Here is a 22,158-nt window from a genome sequence, read left to right as displayed (position 1 = left end):
AAATACCTGCTTTCAAGACAACCACAGAAGCATAGTAACAACCCCATGGTAGGGGCATAAAAACAGATGAACAACAGTGAAACAGAATAGAGATCCTAGAAATAAACCTGCACATCCACAGCCAACTAATTCTCAACAAAAGCACTAAAATCATACATCAGAAACAAGCCAGTCTCTCAAATGGTGCTAGGAAAACTGGACATTCACATATAAAAGACTGAAACTTGACCCCTATCTCTCACCCTATAGTAAAATCAACTCAAAATTTATAAAAGCCCTGAATGTAAGAGCTGAAGCTATGATTCTACTAGAAAAAAAATAGGGAAAACAGTTTAAGACATTGGTGTAGGCAATGATTTTCTGGCTGTGACTGTAAAAGGACAAATAAAAAAAAATACGGCATTACATCAAAGTAAAATCTTCTACACAGTAAAAGAAAAAACAGTGAAGATCTAACCTACAGAATGAGAGGAAATATTTGCCAACTACCCATTGGCCAAAGGAGCCATGGTACCTAAGGAACTCAAAAAACCTAATGTAAAAACACGTAACCCAACTAGAAAATGGGCAAATGATCTGAATAGACATTTTTCAAAAGAAATGAAATAACAAAAAATATAAATATATGAAAAGTGATCACTATCATTAGCCATCAGGGAAGTGCAAATCAAAACTAAAATGAAATATCTCACCCCAATTAAAACAACTGTTATCAGAAAACCAAAAATGGCAAGGATGTGGAAAATAAAGACATTCTCATAAACTGTTGACGGGACTGTAGACTAGTGAAACCATTATGGGAAGCAGTATGGAGGTTCTTTTAAAAGCTGAAAATAGATCTACCAGATGATCTAACATTCCTACTTCTGGGTATATATATCTAGAGTAAATTAAATCATACCAAAGATATGTCTGCACACCCATTGTTACTGCAGCACAGTTCACAATTATGAAAACATGGAATTAACATAGGTGCCCTTTTACATATGCTTAGGTAAAGAAAATTTCACAGATATATACAAATGTTTTTGAGCCATAAAAAAGAATGAAATACTGTTATTTGCAGCAAAATGGATGGAATTTGAGGACATCATTCTAAGTGACATAAGCTAGACATAAAAAGACAAGTACCAAATTTTCTGTCATGGAAATTTAAAAAAAAAGTGGACTGAATATACAATGGTGATTAGTTTGGGAAGTGAGAAGGAGGTAGATAAAGGGAGGCTGAATTTGGTCGGTGCACACCTATATATGCATGTATTAACATATCACACTGAACCCCCTTAATTCGTACATGTTAAGTAATACACATTAATCAAAACTAACAAATTTTTTTAAATGTGGAAATTAGGTTTTATTTTATCACCATCATCGCCACCCTCCAATCCCACTAGTGTAACACAAAGGGCTCAATGGATGCCTGTGCACGTAGTGCATTGCTTTAAGAGAAAACACTGAAGTTAGGAAATCTGCTGTTTTATAACATGCAGTAGATAAGTCTTTTCCCTTGAACTCCCTTATCCCTCAGGTTTTTAGTTGGTATATATAATCCAGAGATATGGCCCCAAGTTAAACTCTTAACATTTATGGCATACCCACATATAACATCAAGATTATGACTTTCCAAATATCTCATTACAGGTAGCATACTATATTCTGGCATAGGTAAATAAAACTAAATCAATACTTGAATATTGCTAGTAAAAACTAACATCCAATTCACTCAGACCAGCAGAGAGGAAACACAAGGGGACTGAGAATCTTGTTCTTTACTACTACACAGACAAATGACCTTAAGGAGGAAGTATTTGACCTCTTTGAATCTAAAGTAATTATAATAAAATCTGATTTTAAAACCATCTAATTTTAGCAGAATTAAACATAAAAGATTAAGTACGCATTGAAAATTGTTGTTTGCTATAGGATTGAGTGATTTCACTAATAATATTGTCATTAAAAAGTTTATTTTTTGAGTCTGTTGAATTTCAGAAGTAAACGAAAGTTACACCAGCTAATATGTGTCTTTAAATTATAAGAGGCTTTTAGTTTGCATGAAAGTAGTATTCTGATAGCTAGATTGGTATTTTCATGGTAGTAACAGGTAAAACAATGCTCCAACCACTTGGACAGTGCACAGATACCACATAGGATATTAGGTTTTCTTCTAATAGTGAAGTCTCTAATAGTAATTGAATTTAATGGTAGATTTCCCCTGCATATGTTTTTACTTATAATATTTTGTGTCTCTGAAGGTAATAACCTTAGAGCGGAATACAATAGGGTAATAATTTTTTAACAAGGATAGCATTTCAAACTAATGTGCTTCTAACTTTTAAGAAATTGTACTTTACTAAAAGAATTATTCATTTTGTAGTCTGTAATTTTTTTTATTGTCAACAGTGTGTGGTGGTGACTGAGATGAAACTTACATTGCAGAAGAAGATCAATGAGTATTGCCGTTCTCATTACCCTCCAATTAAGGTATTCTTATTTCATAATGATATGCAATTAATCAAAAGAGGAACACTTTTACTATTAAAATTTGTAGCTATTCATTGAGTTACAAAGAAGCTCTTTTTCCATGAGGACAATCACATAAGATTTCTCTGTTTAATTTTGGTATATTCATTTCCTGTTTTTAAAACAGGGATCTAAGTTTGGTTTATAGACAAATTGCCAAAATTAAGGGAGAGTTAAGATTAGGAATGGAAAGGTTGATAAACAGTAAATATATCATCCAGTTTTAAATATGATATAATGATGGTTTTCAAGAGGTGCATTATTTCATTCATCAAATATTCATTGAACATCTATGTGCCCCGTGCAGTTCTGGGCCCTAGAAAAACATTAGTGAACAGAACACAGATTTTCTTATTCATGAAACTTGCCATCTGCTAAGGAAGATGTATAATAAATAAGCAAAGAAAAAAAAATCTGGGCAAAGAATAAAAGCAGTATCTGTATGAGGTTGAGAGAATACCCAGTGCCATTTCTGTTAGATTAGAAAGTCAAGGAAGTTCTCTTTGGGCTGATGACATTTGACTAGAACCCTGAGAAAGAATCAGCTATTTAAAGATCTGGAAAAGAACATTCGAAGCAGAGGAATGTATAAAAACCTGCAAGTTTAAAAATTAACTTAGAGTGTTTGAGCAACAAGAGGCAAGCCAAGATCATTAAAATGCAGTTAGAAAAAAGAAAAAAGGATGGTAGGAATAAACAAACTAGTGTATTAGGTGTAGAAAAGTAGGTAGAGGGCCATAGTTTATGGGATCTTTGAGGATATTTGAATTTTAAGCCCCTTAAACATTGATATGACTTACATTTTTAAAAGATCACTTTAGCTTGTTGTGTGGAGAGTAGACTGCAGCAGTGGTTTCCAAAGTGTGGTCTTAGCATAGTTTCTGAAGCCTTTTCAGGAGTTCTTCTCAAATTGTTTTCATAATGTTACATAATATTTCATAATATTACTTTTTCACTCTTAACGGGGTACAGTGGATTTTTCCAGCATCTATATGATGTGTTTTGATGTCAGTCCTCTGACACTTTGTGGAAATTGTCTGTTTTTGTATTTTAATTTTTTCTGTTTTAATCCCTTTTATTTTTTTATTTATTTTATTTATTTTTTACAGTATCCAGGGCTTCACACTTGGCTAGGAAAGCACTGTGCCATTGATCTAGCTGTCCTACTTCCCTAGCTTTCTTTTAAATAACAATAGGTATAACTCACATAAACAAAAGCCCTTTGAGCTTTTAATAATTTTTAAGAGTATGAGGTAATTATGAAAGTGATCCCAAAGAAAGAGAACTATTGGATTATAAGAGTAGCATAGGGGCAGACAGACCAGTTAGGAATTATTGCAGTAGTCTAAATGAAAGATGCTGGTGTCCCAGATGAAAAATGAAGTAAAAATAGAGAAAATGAGAAATTGTTGAGTTTGAGGTAATTTTTTTTTTTTTAAAGGCTGATATAACTTGTGCAGTTTTTTAAAAAAGAAAAAAAAAAAAGCTGAGGGGCTGGGGTTATAGGTCAGTTGGTAGAGTGCTTGCCTCTCATGCTCAAGACCATGGGTTCATCCCCAGCACCAAAAAAGAAAAAAGAAAGAAAGGCTGATAGAACTTGTGAATGACTGGTTGTTAGTTTTTAAAGAGTAAGCAAGAATGGCTCCTAGTTTTTGTTTTGTTTTGTTTTGTTTTGTTTTGTTTTGGGTTTTTTTGGTCTAGCATAATTAGGTGCTTGGTGGTAACACTGGGAAGAAAGAAAAATCATAATCCTTCTCCTGTAATTGAATACACACAACTAACTCTACTTTGTTTTGGAGGTTACTGTTTTCTTTGGAAGAAAAAAAAAAACTGTTACTTTAAGAACAGCATTAAGCCAAAATCATTCTGTATAGTATAAGTATGCTAAAAAAATTTTCAGTTTGGGTATTTTCATAGTATATTTGTTCTCTCTGTGGGAAATTTGTGCTCTAGTTCACAATTTAAAAGTCAATCAGGGGCTGGGGATGTGGCTCAAGCGGTAGCGCGCTCGCCTGGCATGCGTGCGGCCCGGGTTCGATCCTCAGCACCACGTACAAAACAAAGATGTTGTGTCCGCCAATAACTGATAAATAAATGTTTAAAAAAAAAAAAAAAGTCAATCAGGATAATCTGTAAACTTACAACAGGGAACAGAATTTTTACTAAGTAATTACATTAGATTATAAACTAAAATCTTTGTTTATGTAACTATTACACATATCTATATTTCAGAATTGTTTTGGGAAAAAAAATACATAAATTGTCCTGGAGTTTTCAGCTTTTAAACTTAAAAAAATAAAAATTAAATTAAAAAGAAGCAGCAACAGCAGCTGCGTATAAATTTCTGCCCAGCTTTATGTCTCAATAAAAGAACAACAAAAACTGTATATACCCATTTTAATCAATAAAGACAACACATGATCAAGCGGCACATACTTTAATAGCCATCTCATACTTTGAAAAATAGGAATTACTATTTTTATGAGATATACCCAAATATCACTGTATTTTGTTTTTGTTAGAAAACTATTTTATGCTGGGTTAGATATGCTACAGAACAAGTATTTGTTATTTTTTAACAATAGCTCTAAAAGTAGTTTTCAGCACAAAAATAATTTCTTTACAAATTCTTGACATAGAAACAATGCATTTTTTAAGAACATTGCTTTTAATAAAATACTTCAGATTTTGTTAAAGAATCTGATTTTTAATTTCACAACTTTGTTTTTTCACTTTTAGTTCCTCATCCTTTTTTTTTTAGACTGTTAGCTTTTCATTCTGTTCTATTTTTCATTCATTTTACTGCTTTTAGTGAATGTATACTCATTTCTTTTTTTGCTAAAATATTCATTCCCGGGCCATTAAATCAAATAACTATTATATATTGTGCTCGAATTTTATGAGGACATAATTTTTGTCATTTAAAAATCATAAAATAAAAAATGGTGATATATACTTATTGTTCTTCTAACTTTGTTATACCAAATAATCCATTCACCAGATGACCAAATTTCTTGATTCTTAACCTGATCTATATACAGTTTATTCTACTCATGATTCATTTTATTTTCCAAAGAATATATTTAACTATAAATGTAATTTTTTTTATGAAAGAGTTTAGGTTTGAGGTGTTTTTCTCCTTCACATAAATTAAAAAACTTATTTTTGCCATTTAACAGTTCATCAGTGCAGATGTACATGGAATTTGGTCACGGTTGTTTTGTGATTTTGGTGAGGAATTTGAAGTTTCAGATACTACTGGAGAAGAACCAAAAGAAATTTTCATTTCAAATATAACGCAAGTATGATTATATTAAGGAACTTTTTAAACAAAATTTTTTAAAGTGGATGTGAATGCTTCTTTTAAAAAGGAAATATTAACACAATATTCTAATAAGCAGAATAAATGAATATTTCCATTTATGATATTTTAAAATTATTAGGAAATATTTTGTTAATTAGGAATTATTTAAAATATTTATGATATTTTAAAATTATTAGGAAATATTTCTTGATTGTTATATTAAAACTAACTTGAAATTGGAATATTAATTTTAATAGTGTCTAGATGTACTCCATCATTATTTTCCACTTGATAGAACATTTGCATATTATAAAGTTTAGTTTCAGTTTTGTTCTATACCGAATAATTGTGATTCATTATTTACTAAGCTTTTTACTTTGTCACATCATGGATGGACTATATCATAAGTCACCTGGTCCAACACTGCATGTATAGGAAAAGGTAGAGAAAGACTTTTCTAATCCATTACATTCTAAAACAATATTTAGAATGGAGAACAATTTAAGAATTGATTAACCTGTGAGTCAAAAGTAAATTAGGGACTGGGGATGTGGCTCAAGCGGTAGCGCGCTCACCTGGCACGCTTGCGGCCCGGGTTCGATCCTCAGCACCACATACAAACAAAGATGTTGTGCCCACCGAAAACTAAAACATAAATATTAAAAATTTCTTTAAAAAAAAAAAAAAAAAAAAAAAAAAGTAAATTAGAACCACACTTCCTTGATATCATGTAATCTTAATTTGTTGTTTCCTAAAAGAATGTAGAATTAATTCCTTTCTAATACTCACTTCTTTTAACCAAAGTAATTTATTTGTGCTGTTTGTAGTTATTATACATTAAAACCCAAAGCAGCCAATTACAAAGGAATAATATACCATGAAACAATAGTTGTGTTTCTGACTTCATGTTTTATTTTTAAACTTAGTATGATTCCTTTCTCACACCTTTTTTAAGAAAAATTAATTGAAAAATCATTTTGTATATCCCTGCTTAGAGTGGTTTGTTATTTTAAAGTGTCTATACACCTCCCATATGTTAAGATAGCCAGTGTTAGACTCTTAATTTTTAACACCTAGTTTTTTTATGTTTTACAAATCAAAAGAATCCTCAAATCTTTGAAATATCCAAAGTCTTTGGAATCTCTAAATGTCTCCCCTAAACTTGAAATTATATTTCAACATTCATTTTAAAAAGTACTAAGCTGATCATTTATTTGTGACAGTTCTTTAAAGGCTTGCTTTCACTTAATGTGAAAGAATGGCTTCGAATTTGGGTTTGAGGATTTTATGATAACATTGTCATTTTTCTGTGAGTTTTGGAATTTATACTAAAAGAATATGTGAACTTGATTTTTAATAGATAACTCTAATTTTTAGGCTAATCCTGGCATTGTCACTTGCCTTGAAAATCATCCCCACAAACTTGAGACAGGACAGCTTCTAACATTTCGAGAAGTTAATGGAATGACAGGTTTAAATGGATCTACACAACAAATAACTGGTAAGGTGATGTGTTTTATTGACTCATTTATAATTATTCATTATTCAGCACCTTTATAATTCAGATACTATGCTCAGTGTTGGGAACATAATGTCAACTGATACAAATCTGATTCATAGGTCTTGAGCATAAAACATTCAGTTCAAGTAAACAGTGATGATATTAAGAAAGTACAGACATTCTTAGAACTCCAAACCTTGCCTGGTTGGAGGATAGCAACAGTGAGGATAGGGTAACCTGATAAAAACCTGAAGGTTGCAATGACTTCAGAAGGTACTGAAAAAGAACGTTCCAAACAGAGTTAAACAGTAAAAGTCTCAGATCCAAGATAGAACACAACTAATTGAAATGTGCTTTGATAGGGCTAGCAATGAGAATTAAAATTCCAAGAATCTTAAAACATTTAAAAAGAAACATTTTGTTATCATGGTAGTTGAGCAAATATCCTAATTGGATAACATTCATGTAAGGAGTACAAGAAAGAAGAAGAGAGTAGGTTTGGGACAGAAGATAATAAGTAGTTTAGGCTTGTCGAGTGAAGTATTCAAGTGAAGATAACTAGATATTGGTTGGATATATGTTATTGTTCAGTGGCTAAAAGAGAAGGGATGAATGGTTATGACTGCAAGCAAGTTTGAAAGTTAATTGACAAGAAGTCGTACTCATTTTTTTTTCTGGGTCTATGTGAGATTATTGCCCAAATTAGAGGGAAGGTGCTAAGGCCACAGTTTTGAGGAGAATAATCATTTTAACAAATGGAAATATTATCAAGCATCATAAGGGCCATTTAAAGTTGAGATAATGAAATTATGCCAACATTAATTTATGTAGTTTGTGGTTTTCCTCCTAAAAGAGTAAAAGACAGCTCTAGACAACCTCAACTGAACTGTAACTCAGCTGTAATTCAACTGAATGGCATGTTTACCCCAATTCAGGGAAGAGTGAGTTGATTTTGTCCTGATATGTTTGAAAATATAATTATGTGATTGGTATGTAGACTATTAGTATTGCCTTTTTTTCTTAACGACTATAATATATCTCTTAGAAAAAAAATGAGTCCTTGTTACAAACTCTGTATAGATCTTTGTATCTATATTTAAACATCTTTGGTAACAACTGTTTGAATTTGTTTCTCAGTTACAACATCTTAAATACAGATTCAGATCACCAGTATTAATTATCTATTTTTGTGAAAATTGACTAATCCTTTGGGATTATCATTTGTTATTTTGGAGTCCATGCCTTAGTGGATTGTAGTCAGATTCTTGAGACTGCCTACATATGAAGAAGCAATCGGATAGCAAAGAATGGAGACAAAGAAAATCTACATTTTATATCAAAAATTTCTCTTACAATGAGGGATATTTAAATAAAGCTGTTATTTATGAAGCTTTTTAAAATGTTTATTGCTTAGTTATTGCAGTAATTTTCTGTTTTGTGAAAAACGTTAAGTAACTGAAATAATACATTTACATACAAAAGTACACACCTCCTTTGTTCTCACCTGTTCACCACAAATAACTACTGTTCTTAGTTTATTGTGTATCCTTCTATGGTTTCCTTTTGCTTTTTTACACAGAAGGCAGCATATTACATGTAGCGCTGCCCTTTGACTTACCATTAAACAAAATGTCTTCATGATCTCTTCACATCAGTCTTTGCAGACAAACTTTTTTCTAAATTTTTTTCTTTTGTGACTATGTAATATTTAGTGTTATGAATGAAAATATTACCAGAGCAAAATATTAATTTATATTTTTTGTATTATGAATGAGATTCAATATCTTTTCCTATATTGCATAATTTTAACTTCATTGGTTTGAGATGCAATTTTTATTTGCCTTTATTGTGTCTATTGATGTACTTAAGTCTGTTCAGAATTCTCTGATCTGTTCCATTTGTCTCTTCATAAGCCAGAACCTACTGTATGATTGATCAGTATCAATATATTATTGAAACTTTATAATGTATTTTAATGTTAATAATGAGTACCTCTTATTTCTCTCTTTGTTTTTTTCCTCTGAGTTTTCTTGATTTTTTTTTTTTTTTAAGTCTTAAAGATCACATTGGAAAAAATACTCTATAGCTCCTCATGTTCCCCTACCCTATAAAAAATATCTATACTGGAATCTCTTAATTTTATAAATTAGAATTAATTTTTTTATAAAAATAAGTCTTCAAATATCAGTATTTATATTCCTGTATAATGGTTTTATTTATTTATTTTTTCTTCTAGTGGTATCACCATTTTCTTTTAGTATTGGTGATACTACAGAACTGGAACCATATTTACATGGAGGCATAGCTGTACAAGTTAAAACTCCTAAAACATTTTGCTTTGTAAGTAATTCTTTTTTTTTTTTTTTGCTTCAAAAATATTTTTTTCTTGGGGCTGGGGTTGTGGTTCAGTGGTGGAGAGCTCGACTAGCATGCATGAAGCACTGGGTTCAATTCCTCAGCACCACATAAAAATAAAATAAAGGCATTGTGTTCACCTTCGACTAAAATAAATAAATATATATATATATATATATATATATCTCCTTCTATAAAAATAATAACTTAAGAGAAAAATGTAATACTCAGTTAACCAAACAGTTAATTTAAAAGCTGAATTAATTTTGTTTTCTTTTACTTTGTACTCACTTTGAGGAAAATGGAATCAATCTAAGAAACAAACTGATGTCAAAAACACTGTATAATTTTTGTTTAACTTGTACCCACTTTGAGGAAAATAGGATTAATATAAGAAACAAACTGATATCAAAAAATCTATATAAATCTATCTATATAATTCCTAAGAGATAAAACATACATATTTTCAAAAGATATATCAAAGGTTGTTTTGCTTTATTAGTTTATTTTTTTAAGAAATATTTCTTTGTTATACTTGTTAATTCAAATTTAATTTAAAGTAAAAATTCTATTGAATTTTAATGCTTAAAGAAAAAACAATGTGTATATTGGAAATATAAAATAATTACCTGACATGAAAATGTAAGTTGCTAAATAGAATATAGAGACCTATAGTCCTAAAATTAAGAGATCTCCTGCTGCTTAAGTCTTTAGGCTACTTCTCCATGTAATCTGTCTAACACATCTCTGATTGGTTGGTTTTTTGATGATGTTACTTGGAATTTGGGGAAGTTTTATTGCAAGATCTCGGGTTTTAACTTCATTGTCTTCCCCCACACCAGAACTGTTAACAGTAATAGTACTCCTCAAGGCTTGTTCAAGGCAAAACTAAAATAATAAAATATTATAGCTAGTCACATCTGCCCCTATATACTTCTTTCTTGCTCTGTCCCCAATTTTTAACTGAATAGTTTGTGCCTCAAGTAAGTTCAGATTGGGTGGGTATTTGGGGGTAATTGTCTTTCAGGTTTTTATTTGTTTTACCTTGATGGTTTTTTAATCCACAAAGGTTTTGTCTTAGAATATCTATTCTGGTCTTGTCAGACATGTGAAGTGTGCTTAACAATATCTGTTTTTATAAATAACAATAAAGTTTTTAGAGTATAAAGATGTTCTTGTTAGTTCTTAAGTTTACTATGTAGAGCAGTTGTTTGCAGTGTGGTTATAGGGAGAATAGTAGATATTTTATATTTCAATTAAGACAAACTTCTTTACATTATTATTTTAGACCTTTGGGAAAGATTCATTGTTATGTCTATTGCACTGACATGTAACAGTGTATTTTGTCAAGTAATCACTCACTTGCTGTGAAATAATAAATTTTTTTCCTGTTAGGAACCATTGGAGAAGCAGATAAAACATCCAAAGTGCCTTATTGCGGATTTTAGCAAACCTGAGGTAAATACACACTTTTCAGGTTTGAAAGAGGCAACAGAGTGGGGGATGGGAATTGGTAAGTGATGATAAAGTTAAAATGGAGTAACCATGTATATTTCTTGCCCTCAGGTTTTCTTAATTAACTAATTAATTATACTCATATATCTGAAGTTGAAGAATTTATAACAGGAATTTGTATCATGGAAAAAAATGTTAGAATGATTAAAGTTTTACTTGATAGGATTTGTTAGCTTTGATTATAAAATGATTTCAATAACTTATACAAATTGATTTTATTAAGATTTTATTAACCATGTAGAGTTTATATAAGAGCAAACAAACTTAGGCATATATTTTTTTAAATCACTGGATATAATTTTGTAACAGATGTATTTGTGATAAGGAAGGAAGAAACAGTTTGCAAATTTGTAATTGTTGATAAAGAAAAAAGATTAGATGAACTTACACAAAAGTTTTATTACTGTTGTTCAATTAATATTGCTCTTAAGTTTCATATGAATAGCCTGATAATCACTAATTATTCCACCTTGGAGAGATTCCTTGAAAAATACCTTTATTGCCTTGAGGTCAAGTCATTTTACTTCTCTGGTCATGATCAGTATGAATAGTGTATCTCATGGGGATTAAAATTAAATAATATTTTAAAAGCATTTAGCCTAGTGTCTGACACATACTGTGCATTTAATAAGTGAAGCCAATTTTTAATGTTTTTAAATAGGCACCTTTACAGATTCACACAGCTATGCTTGCATTGGACCAGTTTCAGGACAACTACAACCGCAAGCCAAATATTGGGTAACTTTTTGTTGTTGTTTTAAAAGAACTATTTTCTTTTATATAAAAAAGGATCTCAAAAATTAGTGTTTTTTAAAGAAAGCCCCTGGTAATTGCAAAAGCAATAAATACAGTGACCTATATAAACATTTATTATGACTTTTTGAAGGCTTTAAAAGTTATAACTTAAAAAAAAAACTGAGCTAGTCATACTTTTTTCTTTCTTACGTTAGAAGTACTATTACAAAAGGATTTTGCTTTTTTTATTTAAAACTAAATCTTATTTATATAATGTTAGGTGATCATGGCTTTGAAGTAATTCATTTATTTGTAAACCAGAATCTTTAATTCTGTTGGCAGAATTCCTCATTCTTCATTGTAGTATATTCATATATACATAGTATAGTTTGATCAGTTTCATTCCACCGTTCCTCCCTTTTCTCATTCCTCCACATATGAGAGGAAACATTTGACCCTTGACTTTCTGGGCCCGGTTTATTTCAGTTAGCATGATGTTCCATTAATTTGTCAACAGATGTCATCATTTCATTCTTTATGGCAGGGTAAAATGCCGTTGTCTATGTATACCACATTTTCTTTATCTGTCTCTTGAGAGGCATGTGGTCTGGTTACATAACTTGGCTATTGTGAACTGTGCTGCTATAAACATTGATATGTCTGTATCTTTACAGTATGCCTATTTCATTTTTTTTAAGTGCTGCAGGATTTTTTAAACTTGCTCTTTTTAGATATAATAGTAAAGTATATTTTGACATATTATACATGCATGGGGTATAATTTACTTTAATTAGGATCCCATTTTTGTGGTGATACATGATGTGGAGTTTCACTGGTCATGTATTCGTATATGTACATAGGAAAACTGTCCAGCTTATTCTACTGTCTTTCCTGCTCCTATCCCCGTTCCTTTTCATTCCCCTTTGTCTAATTCACTGAACTTCTCTGTTCTTCCCTCCCCCTCCTCATTGTGTGTTAGCATACACCTGTCAAAGAGAATACTCAGCCTTTGGTTTTGGGGATTCATTTATTTCACTTAGCATAATAGTCTCCAGATTCATCCATTTACTAGCAAATGCCATGGGGTCATTTTTCTTTATGGCTGAGTAATATGCTACTGTGTATATATGCCACATTTTCTTTATCCATTTATCTGTTGAAGGGCACCTAGTTTGATTCCGTAGGTTAGCTATTGTGAGTCTAGCTGCTTTACACATTGATGTGGCTGCATCACTGTAGTATGCTGATTTTAAGAACTTTGGATATATGGGGTTTTTTTATTTTAATTTGTTATATATGACAACAGAATGCATTACAATTCATGTTACACATGTACAGCACAATTTTTCATGTCTGGTTGTATACAGAGTCACATCCTTCTTATCATGTCTCTGGTTGAATATACAAAGTAGAGTCACATCCTTCTTATCTTCATACATGTACTTAGGGTAATGATGACCATCACATTCCACCATCTTTCCTGTCCCTATGTCCCCTTTCCTCTTCTCCCTCCCCTTTTACCCTTTGCCCTATCTAGAGTTCATTTAATCCTCTCATCCCCAGAGAAATGCAAATCAAAACTACTATAAGATTTCATCTGACTCATTTCAGAGTGGCAGCTATTAAGAATACAAACAACAATAGTCTTGGCAAGAATGTGTGGGGAAAGGCACGCTCATAAATTGCTGCAAATTGGTGTAGCCAATATGGAAAGCAGTGTAGAGAATCCTTATAAAACTGGGGTTGAAACCACCATTTGACCAAGCTCTCCCACTCCTCAGTCTATACCCAAGGACTTAAAAACAGCATACTGTAGGAACACAGCCACATCAATGTTTATAGCAGCACAATTCACAACAGCTAAACTGTGAACCAACCTAGATGCCCTTCAGTAGATTAATGGATAAAGAAACTGTGGTATATATACAGCATTAAAAGAGAATAAAATCATGGCATTTGCAGGTAAATGGATGGATGGAGCTGGAGAATATAATGCTAAGAGAAGTTAGCCAATCCCCAAAAAACAAATGCTGAATGATTTCTCTGATTTAAGGATTCTGATTCATAATATGCTGGACATACGTTTTTATAAAAAAAAAAATCCACATCCATATATAAATATCTCATATTTTAGTTTTGAATATGAGCTTCTGTTTATGTCAATGGGAAATTGACATTGAGGTACCTTTATGAATTGTAGATGCCAACAAGATTCAGAAGAGCTGTTGAAACTAGCAACATCTATAAGTGAAACCTTGGAAGAGAAGGTAAATATTCAAAGTTCTGGTTGTTAAAAGATTTGTTTGTAACATGTAGATGTTGTATATATTAACATTTTTCTAAACTAGGCAGGACAGCACATACCTGTAATATTAACTACTCAGAAGGCTGAGGTAGGAGGAATACAAGAGGCTGAGGCAGGAGGAATATAAAAAGTTGGAGGCCAACCTTATTAACTTATCAAGACTTTGTCTCAAAATAAAAATTAAAAAGTTTTGAGGTTAAAACTCAGTGGTAGAGCACTTCTGGGTTAAATCCCCAATAACCCCACTCCTCCGCAACACACACACACACACAAATTACTCTTTCCTCCAGATCCCACCTTGGTTGCTTATGGATTCTGTGACACTGGGTAATCTTTTTATTTTTTTCTACTTTATCTTTTAAGCCTATAAAATAGGATTGACCTACCTCATAAGATTGTTGTCAGTATTATTGATTATTTTATAAACATAAATGATGTGATTTTGTAAAATTTTTACTTAGACTATTACTATTTGTTGCTGCTGTTGTTACATTAATGCTGTTTACATTATTTATCATTCTTTTCTGATTTGCTCAATTTGTTAACCTGCTCAAACTCACTATAAAATTATGAACTTTTCTATATACCGTCTCTTTTATATGTGATACATACAAATCTCATAATTGTATTTTGCATATCACATTTGGACTTGAACATATAACCTAGAAAATGGTATTTTCATTTTATGATGCTAGTGCCTGCCTGCCAAACACTTTAGCAACTATCAACATAGCAATATTCATGTAATTATTTGAAAATATTTTTTCTCATTTTATAAAAATGAATGGGAAGTGAAGAGCTTAACATAGGAAGCTTTTATCTGTTATGTAATTTTAAAAAAGAAAAAATAAATATACCACAGGTAATGAATCACCAGCCATAAATTAGAGACCATTCATTACATATGTAGTGGTTGTAGAAAAAAAATATATGAAAGTTTAGAAATAGATTATTATAAATAGATTGTTTCAAAAGTTTTTAAAAATAAAAAAAAGAAATAGATTATTGAAGTCTGTGATGAAAGGGAATATGATAAGAATTTATCTGGCTGGTACAATTTATATAAGGTAAATTTCACCCATTTTAGGTGTAAACAAAATTCTTCACACAACTAATTTAGTGTACACCATGAATTCAAAGTATCATATCCACCACTGCCAAGATGTAAAACATTCCCATCAGGCCAAAATGTTCCCTTACGCCTCTTTATGATAATCTCTGAAGCCTGCAGCCAAACCCTGGTGACCACTGTTGTTTTTGCCTTTTCTAGAATGTCTCAATGGAATGGTATTAGTACATAGCATTTTATTTTTGTCTCAGAACTTTTATTTGTAATTCTTTTTAGAAATACGTAACAGTAGAGTGTATTTTGACATATTATTTATAACTTTGGATCTCATTCTTGTGGTTGTACATGATATGGAGTTTCACTGGTCATATATTCATAGATGAACATAGGAAAATTATGTCCTATTTATTCTATTGTCTTTCCTATTCCCACCCTCCTTTATTTTCTTTCATTCCCCTTTTGACTAATCCACTGAACTTTCTATTCTTCCCTTCTCTTCCTTGTTGTGTATTAGCATCCACATATCAAAGAGAACATTCAGCCTTTGGTTTTTTTGGGATTCGCTTATTTCACTTAGCATGATAGTTTCCAGATTCATCCATTTACTAGTAAGTGCCAAAAAACCATTTTTCTTTATGGTTGAGTTAATATTCCATTGTGTATATATGCCACATTTTCTTTATCCATTTATCTGTTGAAGGGCACCTAGGTTGGTTCCATAGCTTAGCTATTGTGAATTGAGCTGCTATAAACATTGAAATGGCAGCATCACTCTAGTATGCTGATTTTAAGTCCTTTAGATATATACTGAGGAATGGTATGGTATATCTGGGTCAAATGGTTCCATTCCAAGTTTTTAGAGGAGTCTTGGTATTGCTTTCCAGAGTAGCACCCACTAGCAATGTGTGAAAGTAACCTTTTCCACTCATCCTCACCAAAGTTTATTGTTACTTGTGTTCTCTTGATAACTGCCATTCTGACTGGAGTGAATAGAATCTCATCGTGGTTTTAAATTGGTTTTCTCTAATTGCTAGAGATGTGGAACTGGTTTTGTTTTTGTTTTTGTTTTTGTTTTTAATTGACCATTTATATTTCTTCTGTGAACTGCCTGTTTAGTTCCTTTGCCCATTTATTGATTGGGTTATTTGATTTTTTTTTTTTTTTTGGTCTTAAGTTTTTTGAGTTCCTTGTATATTTAGAAATTAATGTTCAATCTAAGGTGCAGGTAGCAAAATTTTCTCTCATTCTGTAGTCTCTGTCTTCACATTCTTGATTGTTTGCTGTGAAGAAGCTTTTTAGTTTGATGTTGTCCTATTAATTGATTCTTGATTTTACTTCTTGCACTTGGGAGTAGTTAGTGCACCTTGTTCAAGCGGTGTTTGTTCCCATGGATGCAAGCTTGCTTTAGCATTTGGAAATCAAGAATCACATTATTATCTCAGTAGATGCAGAAAAAATATTTGACAAAATATAGTATCCAGTCATATTCAAAACACTAGAAAAACTAGGGAAAGTAGGAATATAACCTCAACATTGTAAAAGCTATATGTTAAACCCAAAGCCAACATCATTCTGAATGGAGAGAAATTGAAAGCATTCCTTCAAACACTGGAACAATATAGGGATGCCCTCTTTTACCATTCCTATTCAACATATTCCTTGAAACTCCAGCCAGAGCAGTTAGACAAAAGAAAGAGATTAAAGTGATACAAGTAGGAAAAGAAGAACTCAAACTATCCCTATATGCCAAAGACATAATGCTACATTTAGAAGACCCAAAAAAACTCCACAGAAAACTTGCAGAACTCATAAACAAATTCAGCAAAGTAGCAGGATATAAAATTAACACCTATAAATCAATTGCGTTCCTATACACCAATGATAAAATAAACTGAAGCAAAATGAAATTAGGAAAACTATTCTATTCACAGCCTTAAAAAAACTTGGGAATCAGTCTAACAAAATAGGTGAAAGACCTCTACAATGAAAACTACAGAGCAATAAAGAAAGAAATTGAAGACCTTAGAAGATACAAAGTTTTTCCATGTTCTTGGATAGGCAAAAAAAAAACAAATATTGTCAAAACGGACCATACTACCAAAAGTATTATCTATACTGATTGAACGCAGTTCCTATTAAAATTCCAGTTATGTTTGTTATTCTTAGAAATAGAAAGGACAGTCATGAAATTCATTTGGAAAAATAAGAGGCCCAGAATAGCCAAAGCAATCCTTAGCAAGAAAAGTAAAGCAATAATCATCACAATAACAGACGTTAAATTATACTACAGAGCTATAGTAACACAAACAGCATGATTTTGGCACAAAAACAAACAAGAAGACCACTGGAACAGAAGACACAGAAACAAACCCACATATATACAGTTATCTCATTCTAGACAAAAGCACCATAAATGTATATTGGAGAAAAGATAGCCTCTTCAATATTTATGTTCTTTTATATATTAAGAGAATTATTAATGTATTAATATAATTATAATTTGCTAACTATAAATATAAACATAAGTTTAGTTCCTTTGTCCATTTATTGATTTATAAAAAATGGGGAAAAAACCCTCTCCCAGGGTTTTTCACCATAGCCAGTACTGAGATCTTTCAAACTTTATATCTATGTTCAGTTTGTGGAATTTAGTGAGATTTTTCATTTTCTCAGGATGATTTTGACTATGCTTAGTAATCATTGGGCTTCCATTGTATGTACTATGTCTCTTCTTATTTCCTGCCTCATGGGCAGGCCCATAGCCTTGTCAGGTCCACAGTTACTTCTGTTGGAGTTTAGCATCTGCTCTACTTACAAGTAATTAAAGTTTATAATATTCTTTTTCCTATCAATACTAAAGACCTGTCACATTTTTATTTTTGATTTTGTGTCTATGAATGTTCTTTGGTGATTGAGATAATTAGACTATCCTAGGATAACTAAAAATTCTCAAGATTTGGATGTTTTTCATGTATTTTACTGAAAAATAACAGAATCTTGGGAAATAGTATAACAATGATAAAAATAAAGTTATGAAGTTGCACATTTTGCACTCAGATCCTGGCTTATCAGTTTACCAACTATAAAATCTTAAGTTACCTATTCTTTCAAAGTTTTGGGTTTTCACTTACATAATATAATAAAAATGATATTTCCTAGGATTATTTGGAAAATTTTATAGGAACTTAGTATAAAACTTAGCACAATAGGTACTTACTCAATCTAACTTGCTCCTCTTATGCTCATCATTGCTTGTAATATTATTGCCACCAATATCAACATTTAAAAATGGCACAACTTAAATCACAGTTCTTGTGACTTAAGGTGAGTGCTAAATATTTGAAAATTATGAAATAGAAAATTGAACTGGAGGGGTAAAATAATGAGTAATTACTAACCGTTATTTTATCTTACATATCTTTGAGAATGTACCAAAACCCAACTGTCTCCCTTAGTAAGTATTCAATAATTGTTAGTGTACTTAGGATTTCAGGAGATTAATTGAGCCCTACTGGAAGCTTCAAGTCAAAATTAAGGTTATTGATCTTGAAAGCATAGGAAGAGAAAGGAAAAACCAGAGTTTTTGAAAAGATCTTTGTTACAAATAAGTTGTGCTAAAACAACAGCTCCAAAATCCAGTTACCCATTGTTTATTTTAAAATGATAACATGTTATTTTGAGATATATAAGTTCAGTTTGTAATTATAGTCATTGAGAACTTTGTATTTTTAGCAATGTATTGTCCCATTATTTATCATAATTATACTTTTTACTTACCACTTCTCACATAAACTAATAGCTTCTTATTTTTACAGATCTTCTTATGTTTGTTTATCAAGGTTCAGGATTTTTTGTAATCTTTATTAATCTTTTTTGTAAATTCTGGTTGTTCATAAATATAACTGACATCAAAGAATTATTCTTTTGCCTGTAATCCCAATAGCTCAGGAGGCCAAGGCAGGAGGATCCTGAGTTCAAAGCCAGCCTCAGCAAAAACAAGGTGCTAAGCAACTCAGGAGACCCTGTTTCTAAATAAAATACAAAATGGGGCTGGGGATGTGGCTCAGTGATTGAGTACCCATGAGTTTAATCCCCGGTACCTTAAAAAAAAAAAAAAAAAAGAACTATTCTTTAACAAAAACTGTAAATGGACAATATTCCTGTTAATTCTAAATGTTACCCTAGGCTAATGTAAAAACTCAGATAGCAAAAAATGGGCAGGTACTGGAAAACAAATGCTGCGTAAGGTAACAGGCAAATGAGTCTTTTTATTGTGAGTTTGAAATAGTTTAGATTTTAAAATTGATTTAGTAGAGAAATGTAACATTTTTAGAAGTTACATACTAATAATTCTCAATTTAGTCACTGAAATTTTAAGGGCACTATCTGAATAATATTTACAGTATTATTGTCTTTCATGGTTTGTGTTTCAGCCTGAAGTAAATGCTGATATTGTTCATTGGCTTTCTTGGACTGCTCGAGGCTTTTTATCCCCACTTGCTGCAGCAGTAGGAGGTGTTGCCAGCCAAGAAGTATTGAAAGCTGTGACAGGAAAGTTTTCTCCTTTGTGCCAGTGGGTTAGTTTCTAATTTTACTATTTTTTTAACATTTAAGTTTTAATTTTCCATGCATAAAATGAATGTATAATGTATTATAATATAGTACTAATATGCTAGAAAAGCTACTTTAAAATATTATTTGATGCATGAGAGAGGCAAGTAATATGCCTCCAAAGCTTATTAGTTTTGTAGCTGAAAATAACAGGATCTTATGTTAGGACTATTGGAAAATAACCCAAAGTTCTCTTCTTAGTAGTATTTCCCTCTATTGTAAAAGTAAAGAAATGAATTCTCTCTCCTTATAGTTAGTTGTTCTCCAGTAATAGCTAAGCTTTCTTGGTTCTCTCAAACTTGTTTCATGAAAATTTTTGCCATTATAGGTCCTCAAGTTCCCTGCCTGGGTATAAAATTCTAAAGTTGGAAAACATAGGAATGATACAGGTTTGAGTTATATCAATTAAAAACAGTGACAAGATGGAATAAAGACCCTAATTTCTGTCATCAGAAGGAATAATTGGCAGAAAGTATTCTTCTGTCCCTTTCTGTTTTGAAACAGTGTAAATATTTTTAATGTAATATTCACTTTTATATTATAAAAAGAACCCACGTAATGCAACTTTACTACTGAATTGTTTCTTCCAGCATGGGATACAAGTTGATTAGTAGAAAATCTGGTTCAGTTGTAACTGTTAACATCTTGGTTAGATTTGGAAGTAAATTTTCCTTTTGTTTCCAAGGTTTGAAAATAGCATCTTACGTGACTAAATGATATGGATTAGATTATATATCTTTTAACAGTTCTTTCACCTTTTACCATTGTTTTAAAAGAGAAAATATAGGAATAGGCATGGTGTTATAAAAAATTATTATTTTACTCCAAATTGACATTTTTAATCATATTTTCCAATGATGATTATTAAATAACTATAGTAGAGAAGAGCTTCCTTTTTAAATAATTTATGCTATATACATGGTAATTATGTTTTTAATCTTCTACTTTAAGTTATATCTTGAAGCAGCAGACATTGTCGAATCCTTAGGCAAACCTGAATGTGAAGAATTTCTCCCACGGTAATACAGAAATTTCTGTTACTTTTTCTTACTTGTATGTTTATAAGAAACAAGAGTTTGAAAGTTTTTGTCTAAACATAGATTTATTTTAGATTTATTTTCTCTCATTAGTTATTGTTTCTTACCTGCTTAGGTGTTAAATGTCATATCTTTTTACCACTTTGTAAATAATGAATATAAAGGTTTAAACTTTATGTCATGAGAATGGTTAGCATTCAAAATATCAGAATAATATTAGATGAAAAAATGCTCTCTGCAGTCTCTCAGTCATATTTCACCTTTTTTGGGTTGTAAATCTCTTTCAGAATCTGATAAAAGTTGAGATTTTATTCTCCCTAGAGTAAACATAACCCAAAATTCTGCCATCAGTTTAAGTGGGTTAACTCTAAAGCCCATACATGGGTTACTCTAAGAACTTTCTTAAAAATCACTGGCTTAGCAAATTATTTTTCAAGATACATTAGTCCCCCTATCTGCAATTTCGTTATCTAAGATTTCAGTGATGTATGATCTGAAAATACAAAATGAAAATTCCAGAAATAGCAGTTTTTAAGTTTCAAATTCCAAGCACTTCTGAGTGGCATGATAAAATCTCACCATTCTGCCTAGGACCCGAATCATCCCTTTATCCAGAGTATTTGTTGAATACCTCTTAATCATTTCGTAGCTGTGATTAGATCAACCATCAGTATCATAGTTGGTTTTGTTCAAGTAAACTCTTAGGTTTCTCAGTAATAACCCCAAAATGCAAGAGTAGTGATCCTAGCAATTTGGATAAACCAAAAACAAGAAATAAAGTACTATCTTTATTTATATTTATATATAAATATAGATGTATGTAAATATATATATGTATATATTTTACTTACGTATAAGTGAAAATGTGAAAGTTCTCAACCTAAAGAAAGGAAAAAGGTTGTGTGCAGAAGTTATTAATATCTGTGGTAAGGGGGCTGGGATTGTGGCTCAGCGGTGTAGTACTCGCCTAGCATGTGTGAGGCCCTAGATTTGATCCTCAGCACCACATAAAAAAAATAAATAAAATAAAGATATTGTGTCCAACTACAACTAAAATATAATTAAAAAAAAAAAAGATCTATGGTAAGAAAGAATCTGCTGTCTATCAAATTTTAAAGAAGGAAAAAGAAATTAGTGCTAGCTTTTCTTGTACCTCAAACTGCAAAAATTACAACCACAGCATGTGAGAGCTAAAATGAAAAAGGC

The 22,158-nt window shown here is 31.3% G+C and overlaps 1 protein-coding gene across 3 annotated transcripts in view; it reads left to right on the top strand.

Moving 5' to 3' along the window:
• Positions 1-22,158, top strand: part of Uba6 (ubiquitin like modifier activating enzyme 6) — an 87,500-nt gene that overhangs the window by 31,736 nt on the left and 33,606 nt on the right. For all 3 annotated transcript variants that reach the window (XM_046428709.2, XM_046428710.2, XM_046428708.1), the window contains exons 7-15: positions 2,401-2,481; positions 5,700-5,822; positions 7,202-7,325; positions 9,562-9,665; positions 11,076-11,138; positions 11,857-11,933; positions 14,131-14,197; positions 19,738-19,881; positions 20,867-20,934. In XM_046428709.2, coding sequence (XP_046284665.1) covers positions 2,401-2,481; positions 5,700-5,822; positions 7,202-7,325; positions 9,562-9,665; positions 11,076-11,138; positions 11,857-11,933; positions 14,131-14,197; positions 19,738-19,881; positions 20,867-20,934 — 851 coding nt within the window. The remainder of the gene's footprint in view (positions 1-2,400; positions 2,482-5,699; positions 5,823-7,201; positions 7,326-9,561; positions 9,666-11,075; positions 11,139-11,856; positions 11,934-14,130; positions 14,198-19,737; positions 19,882-20,866; positions 20,935-22,158) is intronic.

The sequence above is a fragment of the Marmota monax genome, unplaced genomic scaffold (assembly GCF_021218885.2).
Source record: "Marmota monax isolate L192 unplaced genomic scaffold, Marmota_monax_Labrador192_F-V1.1 WCK01_AAM20220418_F8-fsc00132, whole genome shotgun sequence".
Classification (NCBI taxonomy): Eukaryota; Metazoa; Chordata; class Mammalia; order Rodentia; family Sciuridae; genus Marmota; species Marmota monax.
The sequence above is the reverse complement of the archived record's forward strand: the minus strand, read 5'-3'. Positions and strand labels throughout refer to the sequence as shown.